The sequence below is a fragment of the Ochotona curzoniae genome, unplaced genomic scaffold (genome assembly GCF_017591425.1).
Source record: "Ochotona curzoniae isolate NIBS_2020 unplaced genomic scaffold, NIBS_Ocur_1.0 contig_2321, whole genome shotgun sequence".
Lineage (NCBI taxonomy): Eukaryota > Metazoa > Chordata > Mammalia > Lagomorpha > Ochotonidae > Ochotona > Ochotona curzoniae.
The window spans coordinates 11,154,169-11,176,476 of record NW_024465421.1 but is presented as its reverse complement, the minus strand read 5'-3'; the positions used below and the strand labels follow the sequence as shown (position 1 = coordinate 11,176,476).

Sequence of the window (22,308 nt, the reverse complement as noted above, 5' to 3'; positions counted from 1 at the left end):
AAAAAATAGCGCAAGAGCACCAAAAAACAACCCACACCCATTGTACAAACACAGCAGTGCACACTGAACACACACACGAAATAAACATTTTATTTGCATTTTTATTTCACTCTGCAGTAACTAATGAAACAGCCGTGAATTTTTTATAACTTTAATTTTTATGTATTTGTTCATTTGTTTGAAAGGCAGGATTACAGAGAGAAAGAGGGAGAGACAAAGAGAGAATCTTCCACCTGCTGGTTTACTTTCCCAAATGGCCGTGACCGCCGGGGCTGGGCCAGGCTGAAGCCAGGAACTTCTAGGTGTTACGCCTGGCCCAGGGACCCAGGCACTTGGGCCACCTTCTGCTGGGACTCCAGATACACCTGCAGGGAGTTAGACTGCAAGTGGAGCAGCTGGGACTTGTACTCCCTCCTTTGTAAAATACTGCTGCTGCACACAGCGGCTTTTCATGACTGTGCCAGGGTGCCAGTCACATAAACCCTCATTTTTAAATGTTGCAGTGACTTATCACGGAATGTATGTACCTTTGGGCTACTACCCAGCTTCTCAGATCTTAGAATCAGATTGGATACTGTCCTCATTCCTTCTTTTCGTTTTTGAAATCTTATTTATTTGAAAAGCAGAGACAAAAACAAATATAGAACTGGGAGCAAGGGAGGGAGCGAAACAGACACAAAGAGATTTTCCATTGGCTGGTTCACTACCCGAATGCCCACAACAGCTGGGACTGGACCAGACCAAACTCCAGGAGCCAGGAGCTCCATCTGGCTGCAGGGACTCCAGCACTTGAGATGTCCCCTGTCCACAAGGGTAAAGCATTAACCGGAAGCAGAGCAGGGCGTAAGCCGGACACTCAGATACGGGTCATGGGCATCCGAGCAGCATCCTAGACCCTGGATCTATTGCCCAGCTCCTTCCACCCTGACTTCCAGGGGGTTCTTTCATTTTATCGTGACAACTGCCACACGGCCATCTCTGTGACAGCAGAGCACAACGCGAAGGAAGGGAGGGCCATCTCGACAGGAACCTGCTCTTGTGCCTACTGGGAGTGGTTCCTGACAGTATCACTGTTTCCCTTGGAAACGGAAAGTACTCTAGCCCCGCCGCGAGTTCTCTCAGTATCACCACACTCTTGCATGGACTGTTCATGCAAGAAAGGAGGGAAAGGACCATGTGCTAGGAATTTAAGAGAGAGAGCGAGAGCACTGCCTTAGCTGGGTTGGGCTGTGTTGAAGCTCCCAGAAGCAGGGAGCTGAGAACCCAACCCAGGTCTTCCACGTCTGTGTGTGTTTGTGGGGGGGCGGGGAAGGACCTGAATCACTTGAGCCGTCCTTGCTTTCTCCAAGGATCTGCATTAGCAGAAAGCCGGCGCGAGGTGCTAAAGTAAGAACTTGGGGTACTCCACTGTGGGCCCCTGGGTGTCTCAACTTCCAGGCCCAAAGCCCCTGCCATGTCTGGCTTTTGTGTTCCTTTTATGGGCCTGCCTGCAAGTGGCACACAAGATGCCTATGGGTACGTAAAGACAACTTAAGACTATTGCCATTCAAACAGGGGTAGAACCTGGAAGACTTGATCAATCAGCCTGGAATTGAAAAGTTGGCCTTCCCCCTTCTCTCCCTCCTTCCTCCAGATACTGGAAAAAAGTGTAAAAAACTGGAAGCAATAGTCTCATCCACTTCCGTGTGTTTCTTGATCCTTTCCACCCTAATCACTGCTCCACATGGGCATCTCAATTACATAAACATCATCAAAAATAAATGTGTTATATATGAAAAAAAAGCTGGCACGTTTACCAGTTCAGTTATTTCTTTGAATGACAATGTCTCTCTGGCTTCCCAGGTGGCTTAGTGATTTAGGTGGCATTGTGTGTGGGAACAGCAGGCCAGATAAGTATCCACCTGCATTGCAAATAAGTTGTTTTAACCTGCATGGAATTCAGATTTCTCTAGAAAACCACAGGCTCTGAGCTGCACAGCCCAGCCTTGTCTCCCTCTCCGAGGGAGAGGTGTGGCCCGATGACTAACCATCCCCTTGGGTCAGGAGACGTGCAGGGTGTACCACCTGGTCTGAGATAGGAATGTCAAGACATGTTGGCCAAGAGGGCACAAGAGGACTCGAGGTGGGCAGGGTGGCGTGAGGACATGGGGCTTCTCCAGTGAAATGTCGGTGGATCATGTGGCAAGAGGTGAATCAGGGGCTGGCGCTCAACGCCCGTGCGGCTGAGGGAGTTTGATGTTGCCCTGATGTCGTGGGAGGTGCTGACGGGTCAGATGTCCCGGAAGGGCTCGATCAGCGAAGCAGCCTGGGGATCCGCAGCAGTCTGCACATGGCAAAGAGTTGCTCGGTACTCACACCGTGCCTGCTGCCCCTTCCTGCACGCACAGCCCGGCTGCAACTCTTGGAGTCTTCTGCAGTCGGGGGAGGCCACGGGGCTGAGTCGCAGCCCAGCCGATGTGGATGGATGGAAGAGCTTACTGTGTCCAGGGATCACCCGGTGGCAAGGTCCTACACAGTTCTCCGTATTCTCTCTTCCCCATTTCCTAAGAAGACCCGAGGACCTCGATGGGGGAACCCCAGCATGGCAGGAGCTTGGATTCCTGAGGCACCGTGTGGCAGAGCGTGCGATGGGGACTGTCATGTGAGCAGTGAATCCGCTGTTGTTACGCTCAGGGATCAAGGTGTTGGGATTATTTGTCAGAGCAGTGAGATAAACTGTGCTAATAGCTGCTAGCTTTTAAGTACTTGCTGTGAACTGGGCTGGTGCCAAGTGTATTGCCTTACTTGATCCACACAACAGCCCAGTGGGATAGGTCCCACTTGTTAGATCGGCTGTACAGACAAGTACGTAGAGGCTGAGTGAGCAAATAGGGGATGAGGGTCAGAGCAATCCGATCCCCAAATCAATTCACGGGCTGAAAGATGCCCTGCTGCCTCCTTGCACTGAAGGAGATTGGATGAGAAGGGCCTGCCTTGCAAATGGGAGGAATAATAGGTTATTGTAAATAGTAATTAATGGGTTCTGGCACATGTTAGTTCATAGGCTACTAAAAATATTAATCATTAGATTATAAATATGAATTAATGTGTTATTTGTAAATATCAATTAACAGGCTATTGTAAACATGAAGAAGTTGTAAATTTCAATTGAAAAGTTATTATAAATATTAATTTCTCCTGTGACATGGAGGAAATAACTGATATTAATTGGTCATTATAAAAATTGCTAGGTGGTTCTAAATGCTAAGGAGCAGGTTATTGTGAATCTTTATTGAGAAGATGCAGCTGAAGGTTCTGGTGTCAGGCCCACCTGCTGGCCGACGCATACCAAGTGCTGGTTCAGCTTTTCCTCCAGAGACTAAGCAAGAGGTGTTGAAGGCCTGGTGAGCAGAGCAGAGAGCCATCCTGGGAGCATCCTGGCAGGCCTGGGCGAAGGCTGAGGGAGACAGGGAGGAACCCGGAGGGAGGTGTGAGAAATAGCTTGTCCAGTGTGCTACGGCATGGAGAATGGGTTGTGAGGGACTCGGTCAGCGGCGTGGCCTGGGACTCCAGGGCTTGGAAGCTGTCGAGCAGCCATGTCCTGTTCCTGGGCCACCAGCTCACCGGGGCCGTCAAAGCCCTGACCAAATGCACGCACTTGGAGGCGGAAATCTTTCTCTGCACAACTGGGAGCTGATGCCTGAGCTTCTCTCTTGGTGCCTTCTTTTTCTTCTCTGAGGGCAGAGATAGCAAGTCATGGGACTCACAAAGTTGAGATGAGCATATTCCGAATGCTTGGCACAGATAATAAATGGCCATTAAAATGCTCTTATCTCTACCACGGTGTGTCTATACGTGCACACCTTGCGTGAGAGCTGTGAGCCGAGCCTGGCTTGTTCATTGCTGCAGCCTTAGCTAGGTCTTCGGTGATGGGCTCACGGAGCTCGTTAAAATGTTTGTTGACTACGAAAACCTGTCTCACTGTTTCTCTCCCTCACTTCCTTCCTTCACCCCTCTCTCTCTCTCCATCCAGATAGCTGTGTTAGCTCCTCACTCCAGCGTCCTGGAGGCATCATGACATTTTTGTGTGTGTTTATCTGCTCTGTGTGGTACCTGAGCTGAAACTAACAAGTATAGCTACTTTTTTTTTTCGGGGGGGGGGGTTGTTGTCAGCTGTGAGCTGTGTAAAGTCATCAGGTTTCATTGTAAGCATCTGAGCCGGTGAAGGGGAGCGACCCTCCCCCCCAAGAAATCATTACAATGACGATGTAGTGGCTTAGCCCTCACGCCTCTCTCCCACCTCCATCATGTTAAATTACATTTAACATGAAATTTACCGCCTGGCTTCTTTTGAGCGGATGGTGAGTGGCAATAGGTGCATTCCCACGTGGGTACAGTCCATCTCTGTCTTCCCAAACAGGAACTGTGCCTGTTGAGCCCCCACTTCCCACCTGCCCTTCGGCTGGATCCCGGGAGCCACCCTTCTCCGTCACGTCTCTGTGAGTTTCATTCCTCTGGGAAGCTTGTTGCGTACGAGGAGCTGTCCGTCCTGCACTTGTCCTGCCGCGTCCCACAGTTAGGCAGCCACTTAAGCCATGCTGTAAGCGTAGGACCCAGCTGGGAGGTGTAGCTGAGATGATGTGCTTCAGGTGCTTAGCTCGGGATCTGGTGTATTTGAAAGTGTCCCAGAGAGAGCAGTGAGCTTGAACTTCCACGCAAGTGCATGTTATGGTGTGGATTATGTGGTACTGTCTCGAGCCCTCTGCTTCCATCGACTCCTCTCCACCTCTCCTTGACCCCTGTAACCTTGGAGCTATTCCTGTCGTCCACACCTCACCCGGGATCAGATTCCAGGAGGAAGGTGCTCTGTGAAATACAGCCAGCTCAGGGTCGAGCTCAGAGTCAAGGGCAGACAGGCAGCCAAAGTCCACGGCTTTTCTGTGCTCCTTGGGGATTCCCGTGGGACCCTGATGCTTCTCCGAGGCGTGTGTCTGTGCATGTGTAGGGGAGAGGAGTTATTTTGTCATCTCCGTGCTGCTCCTGGGTCAGGCTGTTAGGGGGCACCTGGCTATCCAGGCGACCCCAAGGAGATGTTGGTGACGATCATGGAAAAATCAACTGACAACCACCCTGCTGCTGCTTAACACGCAATCCCACCCCATAGGGGCCCTCTTCCGGCCTGTTTGCATGCACTGTGGGGAGCTGGGGTACTGGGCCCCCTCATTCCATTGTGTGGGCCTGGATGGTATCACCAGGTTCATTTCTTTGTCACCCCCAACCCTTGGCAGAAAGCCCAGCAGCCCTTATCCACCCACCTCCCTCGCTCCACTCTGCCCTGTTGAGATAAAAAAAAAAAGGTTTGCTCTTCCTGGCCTCAGGGCCGCCTCCCACCCAGGCTTTATTGCTTTCTCAACACCCGCGGGAGCCTCTGCAGCCCTTTAAAAGGGGCCGAGCCTGTAGCAGGATCCACAACCCCTGTCCCGGAGACGTGCGTGTGCAGTCAAGCAGGTGCAGGTTCCCAGCAGCTCTGGCAAGGGCCCAGACCTCATACCATCTCGCCCCGATGTCCGGAGAGGTGAGCCCACAGCCAGCGTGTCACGTGTGTGGCAGCTGGGCAGTGTGAGCGGCGGCCGGGGGTCGGGACTTGGTTCCGGCTTGCTTCTCACCTCCTGTGTCCGTCCTATGGTTTCCCCCCTCCTGCAGGCATCTGATTCGGAACTTGGCAGCGGCAAGGTGATGGAGCCGGGGATGGGGGACAGGCGCCGCGTGTGCTTGTACGAGCGGTTTGTGCAGCCCTGCCTGGTGGAGCTGCTGGGTTCGACCCTCTTCATCTTCATTGGGTGCCTGTCGGTCATTGAGAACGGGCCGGACACCGGCTTGCTGCAGCCAGCCCTGGCCCACGGCCTGGCTTTGGGGCTTGTCATCGCCACCCTGGGGAATATCAGGTGAGAGCCTGCTGCTGCCCTGGGGGACCGGGGAGGGGATGGGGGCTGCGAGCTGTTGACAGGGACCCCTGGACACGCACGCGGAGCAGGAGGAGCCCTTACAGAAAGGAGGGTGGGGCAGGGGTCTGTGGATCCTGCTACGGGCTCGGCCCCTTTTAAAGGGCTGGAGTTAAGGGCCCCGGGCACTACAGTCTCAGTCTAGTGGTGTAGGGCAAATTCCCCTGTAGACTTCAAATTTTCCACCCAGCTCATGGGAATAATCAGTATTGTAGGATATTTCTGACATGTAAAAATTGCATATCCTTATGGGATGCCATGAGATGCTCTAAGGAGAGTATTACTAGAGACTTTTAAAAGCCAACATGCAGAGATTGCTGTCCGGGTGCTTTTCTAAGCACTTTTTTTTTTAGCTATCAATCTTTTTATCCTGGCAACTGCTTTGTGGGGGTAGAAAAGACCAAGGAACCTGTACAAGCTTACAGGGAGGGGTGCAGCCAGGAGTTACAAACACACGCTGTCTGGCTCCAGTGCCCAAACCCACATGTTTTGGGGTCGGGGGAGAGGTGATATGAGACTTTGCAAAGAACTTGGAGTTTGTCACCTGTACCATCACCTGTGACTGCAACTGACAGGAGAGAGGCAGAAGAACCACGCAGGGGCTTGTCCCACCTGGTAGGTGGGCACCTGCCGTGGCGCCCGCCTACGGGGAGAGGGGAGCTGCTCCCCCACTGCTTCGTGCTGTCGTCTGGGTGGGAACTCGTGGAGGGGGACAGTGGGAATTGGTGGGTGCTAGGTGAGACAGTGTCTCTTGCTTGGGGCACCGCGCAGGGCGGTCAAGGCCCATGGCTGGTCTGCATTTTGTCTCACTCGGGCAACGGAAATAATGTTGCTGAGAAAAACAGAGTGAAATGTGACCTTGCACACCTGTGAAGGCGTGAGGGAGGCCCTGTTGGCCTGAAGGGGATGTGCTATTCTGATCTGATGGGTCCCGGGTTGAGTGCAGCGTTGCTCTACCGTGGTTGGGCGGGTGGCTGGGGTGAGCTGCGGAGCCTCTCGGGGTGGGCGGTGTGGACAGTTCCAGTAGCCTCAGGTGTTGGCTGTGTCCTCATCACGCAAACGAGGCCAGGTGCCGTGGGTATAATCTTTCCCTGGGCCTCTGCAGCCTCCCCAGGGATCATGTGCAGCTCGCCCAGCTGGCAGAGCTGTGCTTTGAACCCAGGCCAGCTGGTGTGAAAGAAACCTCTTAGGCACCTCACTGTATTGTGTCTTGGAAACACCAACCTTTTTTTTTTTTTTTAATTTAATGTATTTTATCTGAAAGGGAGACACACACACACACACACACACACACACACACACACACACACACACACACAATCTCCCATCTGCTAATTTTCTCCCCAGATAGCTACACAATCCAGAAACTCCATCCTGGACCTCCCACGAGGGGAGCAGGGCTCCAGGGACTTGGAGGCCACTGCCTTTTCAGATACATTAATTGGAAGCTGGGTTACAAGTGGAGCAGCCAGGACTCAAACCCAGAGCACCAAGATAACATTGCTGGTACTGCAGGCCGCCGTTTCACCCACTGCACCACAGCACCAGCTCCTGAAAAACTGACTTTACATTCAATCATTGACTTCTTCAGCCAATATTTATTTAGCCTTGACTTTGAGGCTCCTGAATGGATTCAAGATAAGGTGTGTACCAACACTGCTCCTGGTATACAATAAGTGTTTAATAAATAACCAGCGCATGCTGTGGCTGGCGCAGTGCCTTGACAGGCTGAACTTCCACCTGCAAGTTTAGGATGTCAGTTTCCACTTGACATCCTATAGAGGTGCCAGTTCCTATCCTAGTGGCTCCACTTCCCATCCAGCTCCCTGCTTGTGGCCTGGGAAAGCGATTGAGGATGGCTTAAAGCCTTGGGACCCTGCACCTACTTGGGAGACCCGGAAGAGGTTCCTGGCTTCTGGCTTCAGCTCAGCTCAGCTCTGGCCATTGTGGCCATTTGGGGAGTGAACCAGAGGATGGAAAATCTTTGATTCTATAAATCTTAAAAATCAGTACTGTATGCACAACAAATGAAGGAAATTGGGAAACACCTTGATCATGTTTGAGTTCATGAGTGTGAGGTTTGTCTGGGATGCTTGTGTGGTCCTTGGGTCACCCACCCTGGTCCTGGCTGGCTCGTGCTCGGTGCACAGGGTAGGGGACAGCGTGATGGCGTGGGAGCTTTATTTTGATTTTTAAAAAAGTATTACTATTTGAAAAACATTTTTCAAATTCTTTATGGGAGGAATTTTTGCCAATTATGAATATGACAAAGGATTAACATTTAAAATTCATAAGTATTCACATGGAATGGAGAAGCTAAAAATCTTAACGAAATTCAATGATAAGCAAGCAGGCAGTTAAGAAATGGGAAGAGGATTTGAATAGACAGTTGTTCGTTATTTTTTTCAAATGTTTGTTTTGCACCTGTTTGGATGGGGCAGAAGAGAGAGAGAGAGCCATTTTCTATTTGCTGATTTGCTCCCTGAAGACCCACAACAATTAGGGCTGGGCCAGGCTGAAAGCAGCCGCCAGGAACTCCATGCACGGCTCTAACACGTTTGGTTATCATCTGAGGCCTCTTGGGGGCATATTACTGGGAAGTTGGATCAGAAGTGCAATGGCAGGACCAGTACAGTGGGGCAGGGTAAGCCTCTGCCCGCAGTGCCAACATCCTATACGGGTACTGGTTGGAGTTCCAGCTGTTCCACTTCCCATTCAGCTCTCTCTTTATGGCCTGGGGAAGCAGCAGAGGATGGCCCAAGGCCTTGAGACCTTGCACTTGCATGGCAGACCAAAAAGAAGCTCCTGGCTCCTGGTTTTGGACTGGCCCAGCTCTGGTTGTTGCAGCCATTTGAGGAGTGAACCACTACAAGTGAATACATCTAAACACACACACATACACACACACACGTGCAGTAGAGGGGACTTGATCAGAACTCTATTTGATACAGGCTGCAAGTGTTCAAAACTGTGACTTCTCCAGCCTGAATAGATATTTTCTTTCTTTTTTTAAGTAAAGATTTATTTTTTACTGGAAAGGCAGATCAGATTTATGGAAAGGAGAGACGGAGAGAAAGATCTTCTATCTATTGGTTCATTCCCCTAATGAATGGCCAGAACAAAGGCCAGAACTGAGCTGATCTGAAGCCAGTTGCCAAGAGCTTTTCAAAGTCTCCCATGGTGGGTGCAGGGTCCTAAAGCTTTGGGCCGGCCTCTGCTGCTTTCCAAGGCCATAAGTAGGGAATTGAAAGGGAAGTGAGGCAGCCGGGACACAAACTGGCACCTGTATGGAATCTTAGGACTTGCAAGGTGAGGATTTAGCCATTGAGCTATTATGCCTGTCCCTGAACAGATATTTTCTTTTTAAAAAAGAAAGAAAGAAAGAAAAAGAAACACAAACTTAAAAAAAAACATGAAAAATGTTCAATGTTGCTAGCAAATGCAAATAAAAACATTACAGGTACTATCTCATTCCAGATAGGATGGCTGTTATCAAACAGACAAAATAGCTGCTGGTGAGAATGTGGGGAGAGTCCTCACACATGCTTGGTGGCAATGCAAATAACTTCTGGCATGAAGGAGTGCTGTGTGAGGAGTCCTCTGCCTACTAAAAGTAGCTCCACCCTGTGACCAGCTCTTCCCACTTGTGGGAGCAAATCCTCAGCAAGTGAAGCGAGCCACTGACAGAGACCCTGCATGCACATGTTCATTGCAACCCTGCTTACAACAGGCAAGAAATGCTATCCGCTTAGGCGCCCATCCCAGGCTGAGAGGATGCACAAACACAGGGAATGTGGATGGATGGGCTCGGAGATGGCGCTGCCCCGTGCGGTGAGCCAGACGCCCAGAGACAGCTGCCACCTGTTCCTTCCGATGGTGTAACTATCAGGAGGATTGACCGGCAGGGGGTATCCGAGAAATCCGAGGAAGGTCAAGCTTTGCTGCCAGCCACATTCCCCCCACCCCCTGCAGGGATGACGTTCCAGGAATGATGGAAGGGCTGGTGAACCTGAGCGTACCTTTGGACCCTAGGTTCAGACTTGTCTTACTCCCATCCAGGTCCCTCCCTAAACTGACGGTGAACTTCCAGCCACACCCAAGTCCTCAACACCGTTTCCACCTTGAACTCTAATCTCACCGTGACATTCTGAATTTCAGACTAAAGCCAGGATTTTTATTGGCTGAGACGTTCAAGCAACCAGCTTTTCTCCAAGGCCTGGCTGTTTTTAAGGTTCATTTTACTTATTTGAAAGACAGAGTAATACAAGAGAGAGATAGAGACAGAGGGGAAAAAAAAATCTTCCATCCGCTGGTTCACTTCCCAAATGGCCACATCAGCTGCAGCTGAGCCAAGGTGAAGCCAGAAACCTAGAACTGCCTCTGGGTCTCCCATGTGGATGGCAGCAGGGACTAAAGTGCTCGAGTCACCTTTCTCTGTCTTCCCAGGGACATTAGCAGGGGACTGGATAGGAAGCAGAGCTGCCGGGACTCGAACCAGTGCTGATATGGGAGGCTGGCATCAGGAGTAGCGGTTTAACCCACAGTGCCACGAGGCAGGCCCCTTCTGTTTCTAGCTGGGGTGTAGCCGCAGTCCTTCACCGTGCACCTTGACCTCACGTCTCTCCTTCTGCTCTTGCTGCTTGCAGTGGTGGACACTTTAACCCTGCCGTGTCCCTGGCGGCCATGATGACCGGAGGCCTCAGTCTGCTGATGCTCCTTCCTTACTGGGTCTCGCAGCTCTGTGGGGGGCTCCTCGGGGCCGCCCTGGCCAAGGTGGGTGTCCCCCAAGGGGCTGGGCTGCTGGCTTCAGCTCTTTGGGGTAAGGGGGAGGGCATGGGGAGTACATGGGTAATCCTTTGTTTCTCCCGTGGGCATTGGGTGGTCTCGTGTTATACACAGGGTAAGGGCTTCTTCCGGGGCTTTGGGCCCCTCCAAACCTGTCCTGCCCAGAGCGGGGAAGTCGACTAAGCCGTGGCTTTGGAGAGGATCTGGGGAGTTCTTACATGCTTGACTCATTTGCTCATTTTTCCTCCCTCCCTCCCTGCCTCCCTCCCTCCTTCCCTTCCTTCCTTCCTGCCTTGCTTCTTCTCTCCCTTCCTCCCTCCTTCCCTCTCTCCTCCCCTTCTTCTCCTCCTCCTTCCCTCCGTCTCTCCCTCTTTATTTCCTCCCTGCCTCCCTTCCTTCTTCCCTTCCTTCTCATCCTGCCTTGCACGCACAGCCCTCCCCCCACTTACCTACAGCTCAGTTGTAGCTTCCAGAGACCCGACTTCCCTAGAGTACACCTCACACCTGGAATCATGGGAATTCCATGGAAATAGCCATGCTGCATTTAGGGCTTAACCACCAGAAGATAGTCTGTGCATGCTCAGTAGCGATGCGGTTTTGTCTGGGATATTTTGATCTGCGCTAGTGGAATATGTAAATACAGACATCATGAGAAGCCGGCTGCTCCTTAGAGTGTGCCCACCGTGTGCCAGGCACCTCATGCCCTGGTGTGCGAGTGAGCAAGGAGCTCTCATGATCACCCCCACTGTAAAGACATTGGGATACCCTGCCCAAGGTTGAGCAAGCTGCTGGCTGCAGAGCCCGGAAGCTGTGTGCCGACCCTTCTCCCTCTCCGGGAGCCAGACCTCTTTCCTAAGGAGCCTGCTCTTCAGGACTGTCCTTCTGGAGTCTGGCAGGGACCTGGCCACCTGTGAGTGGCGTGTGTGACACAAAGATCTTAGTGAAAAAGATGTCTCAAAGACGGTCACCTGCGTTACCCAAGTGTAAGGCTCATAAACGCTGGAGCACGCAGGATTATCCCCACCTGGCCCAGGTGAGGTCAGAGGTTCAGTCACACGCAGCACACTCTGGGCACCCAGGTCAGTGCCCCCGACAGTTGATGCCCACAAGAGGTGGTGACGCATTGAGCACCCCGTCCCCCCCTTCTTCCCTCCTTCCCCGCAGTCGGTGAGTCTGGAAGACAAGTTCTGGAATGCCACAGGAGCGGCCTTTGTCACGGTCCAGGAGAACGAGCAGGTGGCCAGGGCACTGGGGGCGGAGATTATTATGACGACGCTCCTGGCACTGGCCGTGTGCATGGGCTGCATCAACGGGAAGACGCAAGGTCCTCTGGCCCCATTCTCCATCGGCCTCTCCGTCACCGTGGACATCCTGGCAGGGTGAGTGTCCCCAAAACGTGGGGTTGCTGGGCTCAGATCCGGGCTAAGGGCTGGCTCAGGAGGTGGTGTGTGTGTGTGTGTGTGTGGTGCGTGTGTGTGTGGTGTGTGTGTCAGACACACACTTACCAAGGGGAGCCAGGACGGTGTTGCCGTGTGGGGGACTGGGCTGGCACTGGGCAGACAACAGGGAGTGGTGAGGACTGCGGTGTTCGAGGAGGCTACCGTTCTTTCAGTGCTAGTGTGAGTCTGGAACTACCCTCCTTGTACTTTCTTCCCAGGAGAGTTAGAAATCTGGATTTTTACATAAAACGTTCTTCCATTTTTTAGGCATGCATAGAATGACTCTACACTGTTGTATTCCTTCTGTGGCAGGAGGGCTTGACCCACTCTCTCCTTTGAGCCTCTCGGCAGGTTTGTGCAGGGATTAAAGAGACAAAGTTGGCTCTGGGATTATTTACTCTCATTTTATAGATGACATGAGGCAACAGGATTAATGTAAGGTGACCCAGCAGTGGCAAGTTAAGTGACCAATCTGGAACAAGAGCTGGTGTCTGCTGCAATGAATGAGGGAGCATCTCCTTCATGTCTGACTTGGTTTCTGTGGACACAGAATCTAGGTCGTTTCCCCCATCAGGATTTTGCTGCCTCCCATGCCCCCTTCCTGGGCACGGACGGACACACACACACACACACACACACACACACACACACACACACACACACACACACACACACACACACACACACACACACACACACACACACACACACACACACACACACACACACACACACACACACACACACACACACACACACACACACACACACACACACACACACACACACACACACACACACACACACACACGTAGTGACATGTTACTGCCCTCTAGTGGCATCTGCTTCACTTACAAGACTTTTTCAAAAAGAATTTTTGTTTTATTTGAAATGCTACTGGTTTACTTCCCAAGTGGCCGTGACAGCTGGAGTTGGGCTAAGCGGAAGCCGGGAGCTAGGAGCTGGGAGCTTCATCAGACTCTTCTACGTGCGTGGTTGGGATGCAAGCATTTGAGCCGTCATCCGCTGCTTCCCCGCTGCATTAGCAGGAAGCTGGATCAGATGTGGAGTGTCTGGGATTTGAACCAAGCACTCATATGAGATGCAGGTGTCCTGAGCAGCCATTTAGCTCACAACACCTGCCCCACTTATGAGATGATTGGATCCTGACTGTGGCTGCTGGGTCCAGGGGTGGAATGAGGTCTGCAGGACACTCCCAACCCAGTGAACGGCTGTGAGGACACAGACCCAGACATGGAAACAGAGAGGTGCGCTTCGAGAGCCTGGGCCCCCAGTCCATGGTGCAACAGGCCTTCAGCTGAGTCAGCATGATCGTAGTCAACATCTGTTGTACATTAACTACATACGTGAGGCCTGGGCTCTCACCCCCTGGGACAGGACTTCACATCTGTGGGGAAATGGCAAGCGGTGAAGCCAAGCTCACACAGCACTCAGTGGAATTAACTGTGCTGGGTTTTGCATCTGGGTCAACTTGATTCCAAAGTTGCTGACACCTGCTTGACTTTGCCTGCAGGCTTGGGTGAGGATCTGGGTCCATCTTCTCTTTCTGCTATCAGGGAGCTGACATTCCTGGCTGTTCTAGAAGGGTGGGTGGGTGGAGAGTGGCCAGGCAGGAGCCAGGCTATTGTTTTCTACCTCTTCACCTTCCTTGAACTCTGCCCAGGAGTGCCTGACATGATGAGGGAAGGGGCGGTGAGTTCAGAGAGGGTTTTGCGGGGAGCGGGCTGGTCAGGTCTCAGTGGGGGCCTGCTCGGGATCCTGGGAGCAGCATGGTTGGGTGTTTGCAGGGGGACCATATCTGGAGCCTGCATGAACCCTGCTCGTGCCTTTGGACCCGCTGTGATAGCCAACTCCTGGGCCTTCCACTGGATCTACTGGGTAGGACCACTCCTGGGTGGCCTGTTTGTAGGACTGCTCATCAGGTAGGCATGTAGCGGGCACATGCCCTGTGGGCCCCTGGGCTGGAGGGCCAGGTGGCCCTGGCTTCTGGGGTATCCAAGCAATGTCCCTGGGATGGGGTCTCTTTCCTGAAGGCCTCAGGTGGGGAACAGCTACCCTGCAAAATCATCTGGTCTGACCCCATCAAGTCAACCACAGGCAGGACTCAGAATTAAACGAACACATATCCGTAGCAGGCTGGTTCTTAAGTTGGTCATTGGTATGGCTGATACATGATGCTATAACACCTGAAGTTGATGTGGGCAGAGAAGAGGAACCCCCACCCACCCCTGCATCTCCCATCCCCTCCTCCTGCCACCAGACCCTCCTGTCTTCCTCCTTGCCACCACCATGTGGACACAGTTGCCAGCAGAGGCCCAGTGCTTGGCAGCCACGCTTGGCTTGCCTGCTAACAGCTGAACAATTCCAGAGGAAACACAGCTCTAGCAGAGCTCCTGCCGTCAATGCTCACTGGCTGGGGCCCTGTGCCCACGCCCCCATGCTGGGGTCCATCACTGTAGCCAGAGCGGTGCCAGGCAAGCAGTGTCCCAGTACGGATCTAGCCCTGCAGCCTTGACCGGCTGTGAGCATGGGAAGGGGGAGGATGAGCTTCCCCCGCAGAGCTGCTGCTGTCTGCCACCATGGGGTCATGTCCACCAGAAGGTGATGATGCCCCCCAGCAGCGGGCAGATCAGGGCGTGCCATTCGCATCAGATGCATGGTGAGCAGTGCTCCCTCTGTTCCTCCTGGTCCTCCCTTCTCAGACCCAGCTCCCCTTGCCCATGGGGTGGGGGTGGGGGGACACAGGCGGCAGTGTCTGGACTTTGCAGAAGCCGGGCCCACTTTGCACTGTCTGGAGGGGATCCAAGCAGCGTGAAAGCCTCGTGGGTCCTTCCGTGGCTGCTGCGGTTGGAATGGCGGCAGGGCACATATGTTGCCAGGAACCGGGCTGCGGACCAAATAGGAAGCAACGTCTCCCTCACCCTTACCTTCATCTGGCCCTTGCTGGACAGGCTCAGGGGGACATTTCCCTGGAGTATCCTGGACCTGCATGTTTGATGAGAGAGGCTCTTGGAAGAAAGAAACCCGACAAGGCTGTTTTTTTTTCCTAGGTTAATCATTGGAGATGGGAAAATGCGCCTAATCCTTAATGGACGGTGAAGGGAAGCTGGTGGGATTCCTGCTGTGCCAGGCGCCCTCAGCTGACCTTCCCTGGGCTGAGGCCAGCTTCTGCATTTCCCGCCAGGGCGAGGCCCACAGGAAAGGAGAGGCCGCCTGGCTTCCAGGGTCCGCGGGAGGCTGCCGGCTGGGGGAATTCTTTTGCTCTCCAGAGCCCTCAGCCAGGAACATGCTAACAGCATCCCCTGCCCCAGAGAGCACCGCAGACTGCCCAACAGCAGGGGTTTCTTTTTTCCCCCAAAGAGGAACGCTCACAGGAGCACCAGAGCAAAACAAAGCTGTTCCATCAGTTCCCCGCCTCCCCACCCACTTCCCACCACTGCCGCCCGCTTCTTCCAGCCTCTTCTCTTTCCCCGGCTTGTTCCTTGGGTCCTCTGTTACAGACTGGCCTTCTGGGGCCTGACCACTTCCTTGCTTCCGACAAAACTGATAATAAAATTTTCAGTGTTTCCTTCCATGCATCTGTTGTCTTGTTTTTCATTGGCCAAGTGGGCGCTGTGGCAGGGGAAGGAAGCAAACATCTGGGGTAGGTTAGCTCAGTGACATGTACAAGAGCCAGGCTGCATTGTGGGTCATGCTGGGCTAGAGTAACCACTGGCATGTGCAAGATCTGTGGCTGAGAACAGGCCTGGTTGGGGAGTTAAGGAGACACCCCAGCTGGTTTGTGGCTCCCATTGGTGAGCACCAGAGCAGGAATGAGCGTAGTGGCGATCTGGGATGGACATGACTGCAGGGACCCATGGCATGAGTGTGGACTGGGTTTGGGGTATGCCAGACTGGGCTAGACTCCAGCACCCTTCAGTGCTCTGGAGAGCCAGGGAGGGTATAACACGGGCTAAGCTAGATCTCGATACGCATTGAACCATGCAAGAGCACTGTGTCTGGGCGTAGACCAGGTGTGGCTGGGCTGTAACATCCAACAGTAAGAACCAGAATGGGTGTGGGCTGGTTGGCCAAGGCCACTGTTCCTGCCAGCACAGGAAGTGGACTAAGTCATTCTGGCCCAAGGACCCACCAGTGTGCATGAGATCTGCCACTGGGAGGAGACCTGAGAGAGGAGCTAGGGGAACTCTTTTGCCAGGGCACAGTCCCTGCAGCTGAGTGCAAGAACCAAGGCTGGGAGCAGCCCAGACCAGGCCAGGTTATGGTACCTGCCAGCATCTGTGTGGGTCAGGTCCGGGGGCGGGTCAAGCTGGGCCAGTTCATAACATCCACTGGCAGATCTGAGAACTAAGACAAGGTGTGGTTCAGCCTAGGTCAGACTGCAATACCAGCCAGTTCACATTAGGGCCACGACTGGGGGCTGGCTGGGCTGGACCAGGCTGTAGCACCCAGTAACATGAGCTAGAACTGGAAGCAGACCGGGTTGGGCTAGGCTACAGCACCCAATGGCCAATGCCAAGGTGAGGCAGGCCATGCCTGACTGGGCTGCAGCACACTTCAGCAAACAGACCTAGGGTGGAGTGTGAGCCTGGTAGGGGTGCTGAGGGACCCTCTGCTAGACCACCGCTCCCATTGGTGAGTGTGAGAACTGGGACTGGGGCAGACAAGACTGGGAAGGGTTGCAACACCTGTTGGCCTGCATGTGAACTGGGTTAGAGGGAGGGCCTCTCAAGGAGCAAAGTCTGGGAACCCGTCAGTCTGGCCGGCTCCCAGGCTTAGAGAGATTAAATAAGTGATGGCAGTCAGGCAGTTATCTAGAAACTCAGCTCAATTAGAATCTAGGATGTGGGACGCAGTCTGGTACTGGGTGTGTGCTGTCTCCTCTGGACTCTTGGTGGTAGAAAGACTGATTTCCTTTAACCAAAGCAGCCTTAAGTCCTCACAGGCTGTGCTGTCGGAAAGTTTGGCATTACACTCTTGTCTGTCAATGTATTGTTAAATAACTCTGGGACCCTTCAGCCATCCAAAAGGCTCCAAAAGACAAGTGCCATTGTTCTCCCTGCCACATGGTGCCGCTGTTGGAAGTGGTTCTGAGACGCCCAGGCCACAGCGGCTTCAGGAACATCATCCCAGCCAAGGTCCTCTGCTTGCTGCCCTGGCTCTTTGCTCGTATATTCAAACAATCCTTTAGGCCTTTCTGACGCCTCTTCCCCCCCGCCCCCGACCCCCAATTCCTCCTCTACTCTCTCCCATTTTCTTTCAGAGTATTCCTACACGGCTCCAAGTGGGTTTATGCGTGTTAACGTGTTTATTTTGGAACCCAAAGCCATTGTTCTCTCTCCAAGTTCCTGGACCGGTGATGGAGTTGCTGGGAGCTGTGATTAGCTGTGTTCTTTTTAGTACTTGCATGCTCTAAGATTGTGCAGGAATTTTATGTGCCTTTATCTTGGCATTCTCTAAAAAAGGACTGCCCCCATTCATTTAAGGAAAATGCAGAAGACACACTTAGGGGAACTGTGGGTTAAAGTGTCGCTTGCAATAGCAGCAGCCTGTAGCAAAGAGCAGATTCAAGTCCCGGCTGCCCAGCTTCCCTCGCAGCTTCCTGTTAGTGCGCCTGGAGGCAGGGCCTGATGGCTCAAGTGTGTGAGTCCCTGGCACCCACAGGGGAGACTAGGATGGAGCTCCTGGCTTCAAGCCGGCCCAGATCTAGCCGTTTTGGCCACTTTGTGAAGTGAATCAGCGAACAACAGGTCTGTCTCTTCCTTTCTGTTGCTGTGCCTTTCAAGTAAATGGATCTGGGCCTCATGTGACGGCACAGTGACTGAAAACCTTCAAGTAAATCAATCTTAAAACCAAGACCGAAAAAAGCCCGCCGGGACTCTATAGATGGCAAGGCCCTGAAGGTACAAGCTGGGCAGTTGTGGAGGTCCCGGGTGCCGTGACAGCCTGCTGCACAGCTTCCAGGCTTGTAAAACCCACGAGCTGGACACTTGAGAATCCAGCTGCTTAGTGAACTGGTTCTGACCTCCCCCTGTGGCTCTTCCTGCAGCTCCTGCACAGGGTTAGAAATGAGCAGCAACAGCTGTGGACTCACGGGGGGGGGGGGGGGCTAGTCATGAACTGAGACTGACATTCTTTTTATCAGCTACTCTGATTTTTTATACTGGAAAGCCAGATATACAGAGAGGAGGAGAGACAGAGAGGAAGATCTCCCGTCCGCTGATTCATTCCCCAAGTGGCTGCAATGGCTGGAGCTGCGTCAATCCAAAGCCAGGAGCTTCTTCCGTATCCTCCACGTGGGTACAGGGTCCCAAAGCTTTGGGTCGTCCTCCATTGCTTTCCAGGTCACAAGCAGGGAGCTGGATGGGAAGTGGGGCTGCTGGGATTAGAACTGGCATCCTCATGGGGTCCTGGCACATGCAAGACAGGGACTTTAGCCACTAGGCTACTGCACTGGGCCTACTCTGATTGGCTTTTAAATTCTTGAATTAAAAGTTTTATTTTACACTCTCCTCCAATTTTTTTGTTTTGTTTTTCTCCTCCAAATTTAATAGAAGATATCCTTTACAATATAGAAGAAATGAATGGAAGCCGTTTATTTTAGACATTTATTTCACATACAGGCCTTCAGGAAGACATCTAGGTGAACATTAATACGAAACGATGAACATACAGTTACACTTGGTCTGGGGAAGCATTCATCAGAGAGAAGCAACAGTTCACAGTTTTATGAGGTACCGGCTCCTTTCACTCGGGAACTCAACGCGTGCTCCTGGCTGTCTCATCTGTGAGCAGCCTCTCTTCCCTTCAGGCCCCTGTCTTTGGTGATCAGGGTGCCTGGGGGGCTGACCGCTGTGGCTGTGGCTGTCTTGTCCCTTTCCTGAAGCAGGAAACACACGGGTACTGCACGCAGGCTGGGAGCCCGGCCGAGACTTCTCCCTGCTGTGTGTTACACCCTACAGCCTCATCCAACATTAGATCCTGGACAGTCCTGCCAATCAAGTCCAACTTTTCTGCAGAACAGGAACTTGGACCAGTCACCACTCGGGAAGGGGTGATGAATGGCAGGACCAACACCTGTCTCTTTCGGTTTCTGGACTTATGTTCCTCTCACAACCTGTGGGCTGTCCTGAGCTTTTCATGTGTATATGTAAGGTTTCCTCTTTAAAAAAAAAACTAAGGTTTCGGGGCTGGCACATTGGTGAACAGGGTCATTCTCTCCCTGTGGTGCCAGCATCCCATATGGATGCTGGTTCATTCCCAGCTGCTCCACTTCTGAGCCAGTTCCCTTCTAATGGCCTGGGAAGGCAGCAGAGGAGGGCCTGAGAGCTTGAGCCCCTGCACCCATGTGGGAGACCTGGGAGAAGCTCCTGGCTCCTGCCTTCAGACTGGCCTAGCTCTGACTGTTGCGGTCATTTGGGGAGTGAGACAGAGGATGGAAGTTTTCTCTTTCTCCCCGTCTCTCCATAATTTTTTAAAGTAAAATAAATGTCTCAAAAAAACCATTAACATTCCATTCCCAATGAATGAACTGGATTGAGTACATAATAACATCAGTAAGTTCAAGAGGTGTCTGTGAGAGGGACAAACAAGCCTTGCTAGGAAATACAAGGTTCATTCTAAAATACCTCGGATAATGTGTCAGAGAATGAAGTGTTTATTGGCTTATTTTATTTTTTCAAAAACAGGATTTGAGGCAATCCCTAAAGAAATAAGGCAGAATTAAATAAACAGAAGTTTAGACAGCTGGTTGAGGAGTGTCTTACTAAACTTTCCAGAAGCCAGCCAGACAAAAAAAGCAGTAAGTTAACAGAAATTATATGTTAAAAAAAATCACAGTGTTTATAAGAGAAGCTGCCCCTTTCCTTATTTTTGCTTAAGTTTACAGCATTCCCTGGTACTGAGATACTGAAAAAAAGCTTTTCCTATGGACCTTCATACAGGCAATGTGATGTAACAGACATTTTAACTCCTATGCCTCAGCTGAAGATAAAATGCAGCAGACAAGTCGCCTTGGGCTAAGATGATGACAGAACATTCCATTTCTTCAGAACAGAGACACGTCCCTGAATTAACACACACAGTCCACGTTCCTTTAGGAATCTAGGTAGCAAAGCCTACATCCCACTTCAGCTGGCCCTGCTGCATGTGGGAGAAATGATTTATCCCCCGAGAGCAGGAGTGGGCCTTGAAATTTTCCTGCCACTTGGAGAGACAGAGGTACCAAATATAATTTTGGGCATTTTAGACAAACTCCTTTGCAAAGGAAGATGAGGAAGATGATCTACTGACTTTGATAACTAGCACAGGTGTAACCATGTAATTATCTTTTGTTGCAATACTTCTTCTATCATATTTTAAAAACATTTTTATTGGAAAGTCAGATATACTTAGGAGGAGAGACAGAGAAGATCTTCCATCTCCCCATGTGGCTGCAATGGCCAATACTGAGCAGATCTGAAGCCAGGAGCCATGAGCTTCTTCCGAGTCTCCCACTTGGGTGCAGGATCCCAAGGCTTTGGGCCGTCCTTGACTGCTTTCCCAGGCCACAAGCAGGGAGCTGAATGGGGAGCCGGGCCACTGGGATTAGAACCAGCGACCATATGGGATCCTGGCACATGTAAGACAAGGACTTTAGCCACTAGGCTACCAGGCCAGGCCCTCCTCTATCACACTTATAGGTTCCTGGAGAACTGGCAACTTGCCCCCATTTTAAGTTTTCATTTCTCTTTGTGGCTAGAACATGACCTAACATGTAACAGTGCTTAATAATAAATATTTATGAATGAGTCATCTATCTTCCTGAATCATGCTTCCATACAATTCTCAATCCTGTGTACATATTACTAAGCAATGATTAATATTTATGCGTGTCTTCTCTAGAGCTGGAATTCTAGAACATCTACATAACGTAAGCACGGGCCCACTGGCACACACCACACACAGCTCACTGTGCTAGGCATACTACTGACATGAAATCACGTGTCATTAGACATCTATAAATTAGACAACACAGAGGAAGTCAACCTACTGGGATGTGAACAATTTTAAGTTAACATGGCCAACAAATCAGAAACATTTATCAATGGTTACCTGAGTCACCTGCCTTCCAACAGGCCACACCCTCTTCTGACGACACAAATCACATTTTTTTCTACAGTGCCTATCCGCCTTGGTACTTGGCTGAACAGCTGCAAACATACTTCAAGGAAGAATATTATCTCCACATGTCTTCAAACAAGAGAACATTTGACAAACAAAGAGAGAGAACAGCAAAAGAGTAACTTATACACATTTCTGACTCTGGGGGGCTTGTCCTTCCCCAAAGCCAAACTGCCTTGGGTCATGTACGTAGGAAGGGTGCAAGCGCCACCAGTGTCATCCTTTTGCAAGTGGCCCTAATTCCGATTCCTGGTTTTTTTCTTAAACTCCATCAGTGAACTAGCCACTCCTCCTCCTGTCTGAAGGTACATGAGGAAAACAGAAATTCTCATTAGGAAGTTTCTATAAATTATTTCAACTTTCACTCAGTGGGCTGTGGGGTTGCATGAATTACACAGGCCTCCACTTAGTTTTACCATCCTAATGACAGGAACCAGAAGCATCGAGAACAGGAGACTGGTCTACCTGAAAGTCAGCCCTGGATTAAAGGGACTCTCTGGTCTACAGCAGGCCTAAGAAACATCAATATTTCAGATCTCCAATGCACACTTCTTCCCTAACCCTTTTAATATCTCAGAAACACCACTATAATTTTCTAGTGAAACTTGGGGGAGGGCATTAGGTCAAGTCTAGATAAGATTCTGGAGAGCTACAGGGTAGATCTAGAGTGTTCCTAAAATTCTACTTTGAGGAGACACTCAGTGAGCATGCATCCTGAGGGGGGTGCGGCAGTGCTGGAGTCAGACAAGAGCACCTGGGACAATCAGGAGATCAGCGTAGGGCTTATGGCAAACAGAGCGACCGGGAGATGGGAGAAGCAGCAGCTGATGGGAGTAAAGTCTTCAGAAACAGAAAAGATGATGTATGATCAACTGCTTCTCGTCTTGAGGGAGGGCCAGTGACAGTACAGAGATTGGACT

The 22,308-nt window shown here is 51.6% G+C and overlaps 1 protein-coding gene across 1 annotated transcript; it reads left to right on the top strand.

Moving 5' to 3' along the window:
• The first annotated feature begins 5,542 nt into the window (after positions 1-5,542).
• On the top strand, positions 5,543-15,325 carry AQP8 (aquaporin 8). The gene is made up of 6 exons (XM_040973716.1): positions 5,543-5,554; positions 5,683-5,924; positions 10,628-10,754; positions 11,931-12,145; positions 14,014-14,148; positions 15,277-15,325. Exons 1-6 carry the CDS (start codon positions 5,543-5,545, stop codon positions 15,323-15,325), a joined length of 780 nt encoding a protein of 259 aa, XP_040829650.1.
• The last annotated feature ends 6,983 nt before the right edge of the window (positions 15,326-22,308 follow it).